General features: G+C 44.3%; 1 protein-coding gene across 4 annotated transcripts; it reads left to right on the forward strand.

Moving 5' to 3' along the window:
* The first annotated feature begins 730 nt into the window (after positions 1–730).
* Positions 731–14,819, forward strand: LOC104019082 (A-kinase anchor protein 17B-like). Of its 4 annotated transcripts, XM_087748626.1 has the most exons (8): positions 736–829; positions 1,973–2,065; positions 2,990–3,065; positions 5,780–5,904; positions 7,409–7,645; positions 8,930–9,827; positions 10,284–10,448; positions 11,032–14,819. In XM_087748626.1, exons 5-8 carry the CDS (start codon positions 7,556–7,558, stop codon positions 11,166–11,168), a joined length of 1,290 nt encoding a protein of 429 aa, XP_087604752.1. In that variant the 5' UTR covers positions 736–829; positions 1,973–2,065; positions 2,990–3,065; positions 5,780–5,904; positions 7,409–7,555; the 3' UTR covers positions 11,169–14,819. The 4 variants fall into 4 exon arrangements, with proteins under 4 accessions (XP_087604751.1, XP_087604752.1, XP_087604749.1 ...); XM_087748623.1 differs by having other exon boundaries at positions 8,930–10,448; XM_087748624.1 differs by having other exon boundaries at positions 806–829; positions 1,969–2,065; positions 8,930–10,448.
* The last annotated feature ends 69 nt before the right edge of the window (positions 14,820–14,888 follow it).

The following is a 14,888-nucleotide window of genomic DNA, read 5'->3' on the forward strand; positions in this document are numbered from 1 at the left end:
CCTGGGGATGGACCTCTTCTGAAAGTGCAAAGGTGAGAACTTTTTGAATCAGTTCTGGTTGAGAGATGGCTCCAAGAACTCCATCAATTCAGTTCTTCCCCTCCTGCAGGTCTGCTCGCTTGTGAAGCTTCAGCATAGCGCCTGAAGTAGTACTGTCTCCATGCTTCGAAATAGTTGCATACACAGGACTCCTCAGATGAGCTGACAGCACGTTTTCCTTCCACATGGTCCTTAAAAGGGTGTCGGGCTGCTTCTAACGTCGCCTTGTGCCCAGCTTTTCCTAGTTTGCCCAAGACCAGACCCCTCAGAAGGGGATCTAGACGACCCTCTCCAGGTTTGGGGTCCCATCCCAGTCCCTCCCCTATCAGACATCTTTCGCCAACACCTGGGTTTCCCCACACAAGTCTGTGTGGGACGAGAGAGCTGAGAGAATCCCCAAGCTACAGCTGAGGCCGCTCCGCAGGGCGGGAAGCCGCGGGCACCTCCCGAGGCTCCGCCACGCCCCGCTCTGCGAATCGCTCCTCAAACCCACGCCTGAAATCCCCCAACCCCTCACAGCCGCGCCACCGCGGGCCGCCCTTCCCCCGGGGTCTGGCCGCCACAAAATGGCCCCCGTGGCTGCGGCGCCCCCCGGCCGGGGGTCGAGGCGGGCACCTGGGCCCGGCCGCCGCCGCCAGCCCGGCTCCGGGAGCAGCGGGCGGTGCCGGGCCGCGCCCCAGAGGCGGGTCCCCCCGCTGCTGCCCGGCCTGCGCCGCGCTCCGCCCCGGGTGGCGGCGGGAAGGGCGCCCGGAAGCGTGGGCGGCCGGCGGCTGCAGCGGCGGCCCGAGGGGTAAGGGGAGGCGGCCCGCTGTGGGAGCGGGGCGCTGCCGGCGGAGGGCGTCCGCCGCTGCGGGAGGCGCTCCCGGGGCGGGGCGGGCGGCTGGGCTCGGTGCCCCGCTCCTTCGGGGGAAGCAGCCGCGGCTGCCGGGCGCCCCGCTGGCGGAGGGCGCAGGGGGCTCCGGCGCCGGGGAGCGGCCGCGGCGCTGCCCGTGTGGGGAAGGGGCCGCGGCCGGAGGGCTGCCGCTCCCCTCCGTGCCGGCCGGGCCTGGCCCGCGCCCGCCGGGGCACCGGGGGGTGGAGCGGTTCCCGGCAGCTGCGGTGCGGCGGCGGCGGGCTCGGCCGGAGGAGCGTCAGCCCCTCGCCCCCTCAGCCGGGCTGGGCGGCGGGCGCCGCGGGTCGCTGGGCCCGGGGGGGTGGGTTCCCTGATCCGGGGCGGGAGAGCGGGTCGGGCCCCGCCGCTGCCTCCGTCCCCCGGTTCCCGCTGAAGCCGCCGCTCGGGGGGTGGGCGCCGGGCTGGCGGCGGCTGGGCCCTGGCTGCCGGGCTCCTTTTGGCCGGCGGTGCCGTGACGCGGCTGGCGGTGCCTGCTGATGCCGCTGGAGCTCGGGCACCTTCCCGCTGAGCAGGGGACCGCGGCCTCACGGCAGCTGCGCCCATGGGGACGGGGTTGGCTTGCCGTTTTCTTTATCCCCACCTCGGAACGCGCAGCGTGAAGCAGCGACGCCGGCAGCGTTGGCTTCAAAGCACCCCTCTTATTGCCATATTTGCGTGAGGAGCAGCACTTCGGATCATCCCTGCTCTTCAGTTAATTTTGCGCAGAGCAAGCTGAATAAACTAGTCCCGTCCATTGAAAAGCTGTTTAAACCTCTTGTTTATGCTTCTCCAAGTGACTCCAGTAAACGCTTTTCCCTGGGTGACAAACTCTTTGCTTCTATGGGTCAATGCATAGGCTTGCCCCATTGCCGTTTGCTCGTAGGTGCTTTTGCATGCCCACCTCTGCGGAATTCAGGTAGTTCCTCCGCCTCGAGCTCCCCGTCGGCTCTGCTGGTGGAACTGCTCGGGGGCCGCGCTGTGCATAAGGGCAGGGAAACCAACTGTCTGAGAAGTAACCTGGCAAAATACGATTATTCTTTTTTTTTTTTTCCTCCAAGCTAGATCTCTTTCCTGACCCGGTTGATGGTATGGTCTCAAAAACAGTTGTGATGGCCCAGGGCCTGGCATGAGTGACCAGCTGGGAAACTGGGGATGGTAAGAGCTGTTTGAGCTAGCGGTGCTGTGAGCAAATGTGAGGGGCACCTTTGGATCAAATTATTCTCACTCCTTGCATTTTGCTCATATGGACTGTATGGGTGTTGCAGGTTAGAGATTGCCAGGCTGTTAATATTTCCCTAAAGTCTAATTTTGTTTTTAAAGTATGAAGTTGGGTGACACGTTTTGGGGTGTTCTAAGATAATTTAGTCACTGTAAAAAGGATTGTGCAGCTATTCAGAAAAATCATTTCAGAGTTACTGACTTATCCTCGTGGTTTTCTTTAAGGCTATGAAAGGGTTTTTGTAGTACATTGCTAACAGCTTGGGTTTCCACTGCAGTGTTGTGGGGAGTATGTTTAAGCGGGGATAGAAAGTAGGCTTAAAGGAGTTAATTCACTATGTATGGCACTGACCAAATTAATACTGTGTGTGGGTTTGGGATTCATATGTTTTTCATTGGAGAGTGTTAAAATATTGCAATGAAAATTACTCGGGGGCTGGAGAAAGTACCTCACAATGAGGGACTGTGAGAGAGCTCTCAAAGAGCTCAAGCTATGTATTTTATATAAGAAAGATGACTGAGAGGCACCTGGGTTATAGCATGTAAGAGAAAAACAAAACAAAAAACCCTACAAAACCACCTAGACGCTAAAAGGATGTGAATCTAGTAGAGGAAGGCTTAAGAAAAATCAATATCTGGAAGTGATTTCCATTTCAAACGGTGAATGAGTAAGGAATGGAACAAACTGCCCGTGGGAAGTGGCAGGATTTCGTATCATCGTGTTTTCAGACCAGAGCCAGGTGCCTTCCTGGAAGAGATGCTTCAGCCAAATACAGTTAGCACAGGCCAGAGTAAGTGATCTGACGGCCTGTTGTGGTCCTGATCAGCTTGAATTTGTTCTAAAATACTGTATTATTTTAGGCCCCTGAGACATAGGAAGTTACTGGGTTTCACAGGAATTCCTCAGTAGAGCTGGGAATTGATCACAGAGTCCCAGGTCAGTATCTTGGTTCCTTTCTATACATTTAAATAATGTCTTTTTTTATTATTATTTTGAGTATCTATCAGGGTTATCGGAACATGTGATCACAGAAGAAAGGCATGCAGGTAGCAAAGGACAGTTCAGCCTGCAGTTATGATAGTAAACACTAGTGCAAGGGCAGATGTGTTCCTGATGTTATAACCGTGGCAGAACGCCTAACAGGAAATAATTTGGTAAAGAGATTGAATGTCAGATTCCTTGTGATTTGTCAGTTGGAACAGTTAAAACCTAAAGTTAAGGTATCAGCTTATTGGTATGGCAAGGTTGATTCCAAAAGGCCATGCTGCTGAGCAGCAAGCCAGTGGATCAGCCAGTAAATAATTCTGTGTTTTGTACACAGTTATGTGATGAGAAATGCATTTCTGATGCTTGAAGAGCTCCTGGCTACAAAGAAGAGCGGGGAGGAGCAAGGGTAATGGTCTGCGCTGGTAAACCACTATAGCTTGCTCAGCCCAAAAATCTCTTCACAGAGCTTACATTTAGGTGATTTATTGGAAGACTAGGAATATGGTTGCAGCCATGATGGTGTAAGGGTATAAGTGAAGAAAGATATGCAAGGGCAGGATAATATCAGTTGGTTTAATAGAAGATGTACTTGCAAAATGAAACAAGCTTTTGGGTACACCAGCTCTTCTTCAGGCTTGACTTTCATGTTTCTACAGATTTCAACAGCAGTGTCCTGGATGTTTTAACCCGCTGCACCTCAAATCTTAGCGTGATGGAAAAAGTAGTTGATACTAACATCATAGCTTTAGGAAGCTCGAAGCTTTAGGAAGCTTGATGCATTGTAGGCAGAAAGGATTATAGAGACTACTCGCTTTTTCAGTTTTGTAGTAAGTACTTTGGGTGTATCTGCTTTGCTTGTATGAGATACTGAAGGTGTGTCTTTAGATATACACGGCCATATTCAGAGGTTAATCCTGAGATATTCAGCCTTGCCTGACAAAGTTGTGGTTAATTCTGAGTGCATTTGGCAGCAGTTCCTTAACAGAAGCGATTCAGTGCTGCAGTCTGTGCTGTAGCTGCTGCTTCCAGAGATTTCTGGGTTTTTTGTTGGTTGTTTTTTTTTTTTTAATTAGACTAGCTTTTCCTTCAGTACCTATGTATTTCTTCATCATTCTGAATAAATTATACTCACCCTTTTGACCAGACAGCTTCTTGCGCTGCACTTGTCTTCCCCTATAGATTCCTAGATTGAAGGCAAACAGGCATTCCTCAAGTAATGGCAGTATAGTTTTTAACCTGTGACAACCATCTTACAGACTTTTTTCATGTTGCTTCAGTGGAAGCTTTTATGTGGCACTCTCTGTGTATGTGGCAGTTCTCTGTGTATATGTATCTTCTCCCTCCCCTCTTTGGTTTAGTCTGTATTTATGTTAAAATGGTGGCTAAAAAGAAAAATAAAGCATATGGACAGCATTAAAATATACGAAACTTTATTTGTTACTAGCTGCTGAGATTTTGTGGAAGAAACTGGCACAGATGGTGGTTTGCCAGCTTCTGTTCTTTCTTCCTTGAAGTTAGGCCTGAGAAGTCCTTGCTAACCAATGGAAGCCTCTCTGTAAACTTTTTGGACACTTAAGCATGTGAGGGGGGAAAAAAAACAAACTTATGATTATCCTGTTTGTACTGAGTATAGAGATAGTGATACATGAAGTTCATGTATCTGAACTTAAGTCCTTTAATCAAACAATGGCATTTTACTGTTTTGATTTCCTGAAAAATTAGTGTGAGTAAAGTAAAAGTTGTAAATATTTTCAGTGTGGTTGGCACCGAAACTGGGAGATGATCTCAGGAGCGGGTGAGACTCTTTGAAAAATACTTGGTTTCATATTGTTAAGCATGAAGTAGGTGCAGCAGCTGCTCTAATTGAGGTCATTCTTGGCTAGTAAAGGGTGCCCTTTCTCTCCTCTGTACTCTTTTACTTAAGTATGTTGAGGGATGAATCCATTTAAGTGCTATGCTTAGTGTGGCGTTATAAAAGAAAACTTGCAATCTGTAAGCGTAATTTCAGCAGCCTAATAGCTTATCTCCATAAGTACTTACTAGGGTGTACCCTGTTTTGATATTTTTTCCCAGCAGGTGATTTCTAAACTGTGACCCTAAAATATACCTCTGTGCTGGAAATAACGCTTCATATTACTTATTTTTTCAGTGTAGATAGAGCATGATGCAATTTGCTTGAGTGTTTTCTTTTCATGTGCTCACATCTGGGCATTTGGAGCTGATTAAATGCAGCACACATTAACAACATTCATCAATTTTTAAGCAAGCAAGCATTTGATCCAAAAGGTGTTGCTCTGAGAGTGGCTGAACTCTAGTTCACGAATCCTGCAGCTAGGCATGCTCTGCTGAACATACTGAACTTTGAGTCCCCAGAAGAGCATGCCAGGAACGGGTTTGGCCAAAGGTATGATGTCAGATTGTGAGCCCCTGATGTCGCAGCAGGGCGAGTCACTTGGGAGTGGGGTGTTTGAGCTTGACTGACAACCCAGCGAGAACTTCAGAAGAGATGTTCTAATATGCCAGGGTAGAGAGAGGCATTCTCACCAGTGTAGTAGTATTTGGTAGTCACGTGGGGTCTCTCATTTGCTCAGCAAGGTGTCTGCGTTCGTATAAATACACGTCAAACTGGACTGCTAAGTCTGATTCTGCTTCTTCTGTGACAGGTGACTTTTGATACAACCAGACATTTTAGTGGAGGAGCCATAAGAAAGAGAAGCCTGGAAAGACTAAAGCTGCAAGAACAGGAGCACGTTCGAAAAAGGGGGAAAAAAAGACAGGGGGTTGAAAGGTGAGAGTGTATTTTTAGAGAATGTCCCATTTTCTTGAGATTTGTTACGCTATCTCATACCAGTGACTACGGTAAAAATCCAGGCTTTGAGGAAAGAGGAGTCAGAGAACTTGAAGCAATACCATGTAGTTTTTAATTTATGTGTTACTGTTGGAAAGAAAAGCATCATGATAATTCTCTGTGTAAGGCATCAGATGGAGGGGTCTGGGTTATGAGAAAGGTTGGACTAGAGACATCCTGAGGTCCCTTTCAGAGTGGATTATTCTGTGGGCCTGGAGTGAAATCAGAGCTATTGCTCTCAAATTGCTCTGAGGCTTGATGGCTTAAGATTCTGCATGTGGGCTTTTTGCATTGCTCTGTGCTGCAACATCACAAGTTAATGTCTTTATGCCTTGGAGTAAAATTAATGTGATGTACATTTCTAGGTGCCTCCCAGTTGCGGAGCATAGCAACTCTAATGCGACTCTGGAAACATTGCTATGCTTCCATCGTTAATACCTTCATATTCAAATACTTTAAAAAAATTTTTTTAAACACTTATTTTTGTGAACACTTCGTTGTAAGGGTAAAAGTGAGAACACTCGTGGGTTGAGATAAAGACAGTTCAATAGGTAAAGCAAAAGCCGCACACATAAGCAAAGCAAAGCAAGGTATTCATTCACTCCTTCCCATCGGCAGGCAGGTGTTCAGCCATCCCCAGGAAAGCAGGGCTCCATCACGTGTAACGGTTACTTGGGGAGACAAACGCCATCACTCCGAACATCCCCCCCTTCCTCCTTCTTCCCCCAGCTCTATATGCTGAGCATGACGCCATACGGTGTGGGACATCCCTTTGGTCAGTTGGGGTCAGCTGTCCCAGCCGTGTCCCCTCCCAGCTCCTTGTGCCCCCCAGCCTCCTCGCTGGTGGGGTGGGGTGAGAAGCAGAAAAGGCCTTGACTCTGTGTCAGCACTGCTCAGCAGTAACGAAACCATCCCTGTGTTATCAATGCTGTTTCCAGCACAAATCCAAAACACAGCCCCATACCAGCTACTGTGAAGAAAGTTAACTGTACCCCAGCCAAAACCAGCACACAGCTTCAACTTTAATTTTTAGAACAGCAGAAATAGTCTTGTAATAGCTCTTAAATGGGACCCTCATGCTAATCTGTAGGGGAGATTTGGTAACTGAAGAATTAGATCCAAATGATCCGTCTCTAGTTGTGTCCTTGGAGACAATGATGTGAATCTGCTGTCTTGGCAGTGCTTAGAAAGAAAACCCTAGAACAAAAAACATTTGAAGAGACAAAGAACTTTCTAAATGTATGCATCAGTTGGATGCATGTCATCTATGTACCATGTTTTTTTAAACATGTTATTCTAACAAACAGGATTTTTGTTAGGCACGTGTGGATTCTTGGCAACTGGTTGCTTGTTATTAGCACTTCAAAGACTCGCATCCAATTCCCCAGGAGTCAAAATGTAAAACAAGTGTCATCTAAATTGTCCCATATTGATAATTGCCTAGAAAAAGACGTGGTGATGAAAAGAAGTTCAAGAGAGAAAAAAGAAAGCTAAGCTCGAGAGGAGAGAAGAGAGGCAGATAGATGGAGATGAGAAACATCCCCAAAAGCAGCAGAAGGTACCACCTGAAGAACAGCAGTGGCCAGAGAATATGCCTGAATGGGAAGAAAGGAAATCCCTGCTAGCTCAGAGAAGAGTGGAGTCTGTCAGACTGCTTACAGTGCTGTTAAACCGTGTGAAAGTAAGACTATTTTAAAACATATTTTAAATTTTGAAGGGTATTTATTAGAGCTTGAATAATTCACTAGACATTTGATGTCTTGATGCTATTCAGAAGAATGCCTTGGGACTGACTGAACACTGAGAAGGCCTGAGGTCTAAGTCTCATGACAGTCTGCTCTCAGTCTTGCCCTGAGAGCAAAGATAGTGCATTTCCACCCAGAAACTTTGCCTTAGATGCTTGTTCAAGGCCTTGTCACTACAGAGTAAGAATAGGGCTGGAACTGCTGTATCAGCTCTGTCAGACTTGATCCAGCGGTGCAAACAAGGAGTTTTGGGGCGGGCATGCAGATGATGCTATCTCTGCTCATTTTGGTCTCAGGTCTGCAAGTGACAGAACTAAATTGACACGGATTGTGCCCGTTGCATTTCTAATAGCCTCTCTTCTGTGGCCAACACTAAGCTATCAGTTTTATTTCAGTTTGATACAGCTAAGCTCTTGAGAAAGTCAGCAGAGGAGTGATAAAAATTTGAATGTTTTGCACACAGATTAATGTTTGGAGGTTTATTTTAGTGCTTTGGGCTAAAAAAAGTTTTAAATGAAAACAAGGGTTTTCATTTCTCAGGAGTGCTAACATGGCTTTGTCTTCACTATTAGCTAAGTAAAAATTTGCTTGCAGCTTTTAGCAAGTGTATGTTTTCCCCAGTCCCTAATGTTAAAGATTTCTAAAGGACTATAATTTACTAAGAGTTGAAGTCAGAGGCTACCCTTGCCATTCTGCCTGACTTTTAGGGCCTAATAACAACTGACACTGGCCTTCTGAGAGTTATGAAGGTGATGTGTTAAGTAAACTTCTATTTTCTTGGTTTCACCACTTGGAAAGCTTTAGATTCGTTGTATTTGGACCCATTTAAAACAATGTATAACAAAGCAATTTATTCTAAATAAACTGTTCGATCTACAAAAGTGTAGTAATTTTACTGTTGCATGCAATACTAGCTGTGATGCTGTGATCAAACAAAGAATAAATATTTTCTTATGCAGTTGCAGTGAGATAGATGAATTGGCTGAAAGGACCACTTTCTTATTTAATTGAGAATGCAGCTTTCTGAGATGATGAAATAGCTGTAGTTCTAACTTAGGAATAGTGAGATTGTACGATCGAGCTCTGAACTAAGCCAAACTTACCTCTCACCTGTAAATTCTTCTGACTGTGGGGCTGCTTGCTTATGAGTTTGCAGTTTAGCACTCTTTATAGTGCTCAATAAATGTACATAATCATTTTCCTGATTTTCTTATTTGAAGGATTTTGCACAGTTGGCAAGTCAAAAAGTGGATCCTTCATTGGGTGTAAGGAAGGACAATTCCGTTTCTGAAACAGCATTAAAAGGCATACATCAGGAACTGATTAACTCCCGTTATCACGCGCACAAAGAGGTGAAACATAAGGAAGAGTTTAAGTGCCCGTTAACTCAAAAAGGTAGCGGCTTATGTAGTGAGGAAGGAGATGTGAGTAACTTCCATGCATCGACTTGTCATGTAGTCAGGACGATTTTAAACGATCCCTCGACAGCCCGGAGTTCTGACGGACTGCCTGGCAGAGAAGCAAGCAGCTCCTTTGGCCGTGGGTCTCTACTGATTACTGTTACGCAAGACTGCAGGGTCGTCCAGTCTCTCAATGGAAGGGGCTACCCGACATCGAACATAGTTCACACGTGGACAGCGTCTGATGAAGATGGTTGCAAAAAGCAAAAGGTTTATGAGACTGATGAATTCATCCATTATTTACTAAACTACTATCAGACACCACGCTACGCGCGTGTTTGCTTAGAGCCAAAACCCACTGTGAACAAGTGCTGGTGGAAGAGGGTGGTATCTGATGATGACAGTGTTCTTGGCATCAGCTTGAGTAACAACCATGGTCAGCACTTCAGAGAAGTGAGCCCTCTACAAAACCTCAACCAGAGAAACTGTAGTAGCGATGACAATTACGGACTGGTGATCACTGTTGGGGAACTCAAGTCAACAGACAGAGCGTTAGACAACAAGGCCTGTGGGGATAGGTTTGCAAAAAAGTTGCAAGTGCAGAGGAATGACTCACTGACTGTTGCTACCTTACCACATGCTGGACTGAATCATTCTTTGGATTGCACTGCTGTTACTCATGATAAGGAATTCAAACAAGAAGGTGGTAGCAGTGAAGGTACTGTACCATACAAGACATGTAGATCTGCTTGCAGATTAAAGGATTTGTTGGAAGAGATCAGTGATTCCGAGTACTTTAGAGAGGCACGTAGCATCCCAGCGAAGGGAACAGAAAGAAGGTGTGAAGAAATTTACAGCAATTGTAATAAAGGGTGCTTGCCTGCAAGAGCTGGGGAAAAAAAATTACTGGTTTACCTTAAAAATGTAACTCTGGAAGGTCAAGAGAAGGAAAGCAGCAAATGTAGCTTCTGTTCTAATTCTGTCCATGAGGGCTTGGCAAGGCAGTGTGAACATAGGCTTAAAAAGTCGTGTAAGAGGTCCAGTAGTAAATTAAGACATGAAGGACAGAAAAGTGAGAGACGATCCGGGGAAGAGGAGACAAATGCTTGCAAAATGAAGAAAAAGCGCAAAAAGCTTTCTTCTAATCTTTTATCTGATGAATGTGGCTTTTCAGAGACGGACAGTTGCATGCAGCTGGAGTCGCTCAGAAAGATACAAAGAAAATGTAAGAAAATGTTCCACAACAAAGTGAAATTCAAGACACTTCACACCTCCACGGCAGGATCAGATGTTACCCCTCATGATGGCTCGCCACTTCAGGAGACCCTCCAGCGGACAGGTGAGGAAGAGGGACACCAGAACTAAGGTGACTGAATTTGACAGGTCTCTGGCAGGTGAGGTTAGTTGCCACAGTTCTTAAGGCGATGAACGGTAAGTGTTTTTAAAAAAGAGTTTTAAAGAGTATAAACGTGGCGTAAAAAATAATGCGACTTCTCTGCAGTTAAAGGTTTGTTCAGTTTAGCTCAGAAACACTACACACAGCTGCAGTTGAAGAGTAGTGTTTGCCTACTTAATTGGATAGCAAACTATCTGTCATGGGCATTAGCAGATAGGTGGTTATTCTGTGAATAACAACATGCATGCTAACAACATGCTTTAGACAACTAAAACGTTGTTAGGCAACTCGACACGTACATCTGGGTGGGAAATACTGTCTGAAGTTAGTGAATTTACATATAGGTAGTCATCTGATCTCCGTACAGGATTGCTCCGTTTCTGGCTATTGTTACTCACAGCCCTTTCACAATTTACTATGCTTTCCGTTCGTTGGCAGATACCTTACGGCTACCTCCCCATACCCTTTCCCTCCTTGCCCCCCAGCAAGCGCATTTCAAGTAACTTTTTCATATACTTATCTACAGGAGATGAGAGGAAATTAATGTTGAGAAGAGAGATGGATGCAGATGTCAGAGGATGCCCTCTATTTCCTCTTGAGTTAATTCAGACAAACCCCTGCTCAGATACTTTCTGTGGAGCAGAGCCCAGAAGAGGATGCTAAACAGCTACTATGTAATAGCTCTTTTTATATAGAAATGGGAGAAGAAAGCCCTTTGACTCTTAAATGGTATATGAAGCACTGGGGTTTTTTTGCTTAGGTAATTCTTTCGGTTAGAATATGTAACTGGTGTAGTGAGCCGCAAAACCAGAAGCTGTGTTTGCCTTTTGCATAACAGAGGACCAAAACTTTTCCCAGGGCCAGACAAACTTTCGTGGACCAGTTGCTAAGAATTTGAAAGATTACAGATTGAGATCTCAGAGTGTTATATTCTGATTAAATGTAGGGAACTATGTAAATATCAAAGTTACAGTATTTAGTAATAACGAGTCATTGGAAAAAACACAGCTATGTAAATCCTAGAGCAAGCATATGAAGTGCCTGCTCAATCAGATTGTTAAAATGATGGGACTGGAAGGTGTGGGTGACATTTATACTCAATTGTGGGAAGTAATAGATTTCCAAATATGAAAAAAATCCTGTCTTCTGTAAAACCCACACTGGAAAAATGCTTGTTTTCTATTTAGAAGTCTAGAGGTGTTTCTGAAAACTTGCTGGTCTTTGGGAGGACGGATTTCACTGAACTTGTGGTAGATGTAGTGCTTCCAGGAATCCAAATGATTGTTTTAGCAAAGCTCTGAATGTTAGATAGTGAAAGGGCATTGCTTGTCAGCGTGCTGACAGTCCCCATATACAGGCAGGCTGAAAATTTGTTCACAAGATTTCAAAATGTGCCCTTTTGAAGGCACGTGCAGTGAGGTAGCTATTTAGTATGAGTTTGCATACAAATAATTTCCAGAGGAATTGTCAAGTTTTGTCAGATTTGTGCTGCATGTAGGTAAAAATGTGAAAACACAGTATAGGAGCTTGAGTTATATCCATATTTATTCAGCTGGCTATATTTAGAAGACAGCCACAATTGCTTTTGGACAAAGTCCCTTAGCAAGATATAGAGGACCAGTTCTAAGTTCAATACACTGATTATTTCAGCTTTCATTTTAGTACGCTTTATTTATTACATGTCAATATACTAAGTTAATGTGATGATGTTGCCTTCATTACATAGAATCTTACCCATGTTTGTAACTAATGTTCTAATAAATAGTAATAAAAAAATTGTAATTGTTCATGGTAGATAGGCTTTCTCCCAGTGTTCAACACTGGCGATTCCTGCAGGCTTCTAAGCCAGGTTTTATCAGTCTTCTCTGTTCAGATGTTGAGTGCCTTTTCAGGGTCATGAATGACAAATGGTTGCTACTCAAAGTACTGTTCATCTATTACTTTTATCTAAAAACTTATTTTCTTGACGTAAATATTTTCTGACTATTTTGGAGAACATTTATGCCCCTCTTAAGCCTCTTTTAGTATTTTATACAGTTATAATGAGGATCAACTGTTGTATTTGTTGACTGTGTAAAATGTTTCAGTTGCACTGATAGGACATACCAAGGCTGTTTTTTCTCTATGCAAATTTGCAGATTAAAGATGACAAAACTCTGTCAATCTATAGACAGTTCTGTGTGCGTAAGTCCCCGTTTCCCATGAGACAGGCCTTTCAATGACGGGTGAGGAAGTATTTCTTTTTGTTAGTCTGGGGGAGCAGGAGCTAAAGATTTCCTTTGGTGTAAATTTCCAGTGTCTTATCAACATATTGTCACAATATTCAGTAACAAATAAATTCACCGGTTCTGTAATCGTTTCTTGCATTCCCTGATACTGATTGAAATTGATAAAGCAAATCCTCTATCTCCAAGTCCTCATTCAGTGTAAAACATTGTTCGTAAATAAAATATGTGTGCACTTCAAAATGTGAGACACCGTTGTAATCTGCATACTGAAACAGAACTTTTGGGTTTCCTATTTGTTTACAGGTGGCATTATTTAGAACCTGTTTTCAGGTGTTAATTATTTACTTTTCCTATCGACACACTTAATGTGAGCCCCATCCTTTCATATGCTGGACTGTTCAGTATAATTTTGTTTATTATCCTGAAGGCTAATTTAAAGATACATATAACAGCTTGCTTTAAAACTTTTTAAATACACAGCTTTGTAGATTAAATTTCAATAGTTACAGGAATAGATGTTGCATCTCAAGTATGAAAGTTACAGAACGTTTAGACAATTAGAACATTTAATAGGTGAAAAGATGCATTAAAAGCAGCATTTATATAGTTCAGCAATGGAAATGTATAATATTGCTGGCATAATTTCACACTGTTCTGTTTGAGCCTGGCGTGTGCTGTTGTACGCCGCTGGTGTTTCAAGGGCTGGCTTGTTTTTTTTTTTTTATGGAAACACTGTTTACTCTGACACGCATGAAGTAGGGCCCTGAGATTGCAAGATTTGCAATAAAAGTCTGACTTGTCGTACGGAACTAATGAAAATGCCTCCTAATAGAGCTGGTGAGACCAGGAGTCTTCTCAGGGGAGCGCTCTGAACTAAGCTTGTTGTCAGACACACGTGGCCAGTTGGTTGTACCTCATGCTGAATGCTGAAGTTAAAAGTCCTACAGGCGGTTCTTAAAGCAGGAATACACGATGCCTGTTATTACATCAGTCCATCTGCTTGAAATAGAATACAGCAATTATGATATAAAGCCCTTTCTTCTTAATCCAAAGATTCCGGACAGCGTGCAGAAATTGCCTCACCTTTTGTAAAACCCTTTACATAACTCACGACATAGGCATTCATTACTGAACTTTTTTTGTTTAACTGAAACAGCACAAGTAAGAGCTAATAAAGATGATTAAGGGCAGGTAGAGTCCAGATAAAAGAATATCTGGATTTTAGAAAGCAGCTGACAGCATGCCAGAACTAGTTGGAAATGAGATGCTACTTGATTGTTTTGATTTGTCCCAGAGCTCCTTGCGTACGCCTTCGTGGCACACACCGGTCACGGGTGTTTGGATGCTTCAGATGAGGGAGACTGCTGTCCCTCTCTGCTCTTAGTTGGTCACCGTGTCCTACTCGGTCGATGCACAGTCTGTTAAGCTACGTGGCATGGTTCTTTTGGCTTGGTCACTGCAGCCAGTTGCTGGTGAAGGAAGGGATCAGGTTGCAATGAACAAAGTAAAAAAAGAAGCTAAAACCAGTCCATTTTCCCCAGCACTTTAGAAGAAAATAAAATCTGTGCCTGCTGCGTCATGAAACCGCTGCTTTTGTGATTCACTTCTTCCCCTTTCACAATAAATTCCCTTGTTTTCTCTGAAAAAGTAGTGGCCTTACCACAGTGTAGTACTTCCCTCCCGAGAGGCATGGATGCTTAACATTCAGCTTTACCTTGTGTTACTGCCAGTTTTCTGAGTAGTTTTTATTTATTATCATTATTCTTTGTGATGCATCATTTTGTAACATACAGATTAATACTTAAAATAGTGCTCAGTTCCTCAGGATATGTTGTGGACTAACTAAGAGTCAGATGGTTGGGTCCACTGAAGGGCGGGTTACAGCCTCGCCTTGTTCCGCTACATGACCGGCTTCCAAAGCTCCAGCTTTTGCTCCGTGTTAACAATTACCTGGGCCTTTTTATGCCTAACTCTGTTTTTGCAACAGCAAAGCGTATTACACAACATGAACGTGTTCTCTATTTAATATTCTGTTGAAGTTATAATACAGAACCGCATTTACAGGCATTCAGCTAGAACATGTACTCAATCTATGCGTTGGATAATGCAAGATATTGGAGAAAGGCAATATAAGACTTGAAACATTGGGGGAGGA

Source organism: Nipponia nippon, unplaced genomic scaffold (assembly GCF_047370975.1).
Source record: "Nipponia nippon isolate SJK-2023a ecotype South Korea unplaced genomic scaffold, ASM4737097v1 scaffold_12, whole genome shotgun sequence".
Taxonomy (NCBI): domain Eukaryota; kingdom Metazoa; phylum Chordata; class Aves; order Pelecaniformes; family Threskiornithidae; genus Nipponia; species Nipponia nippon.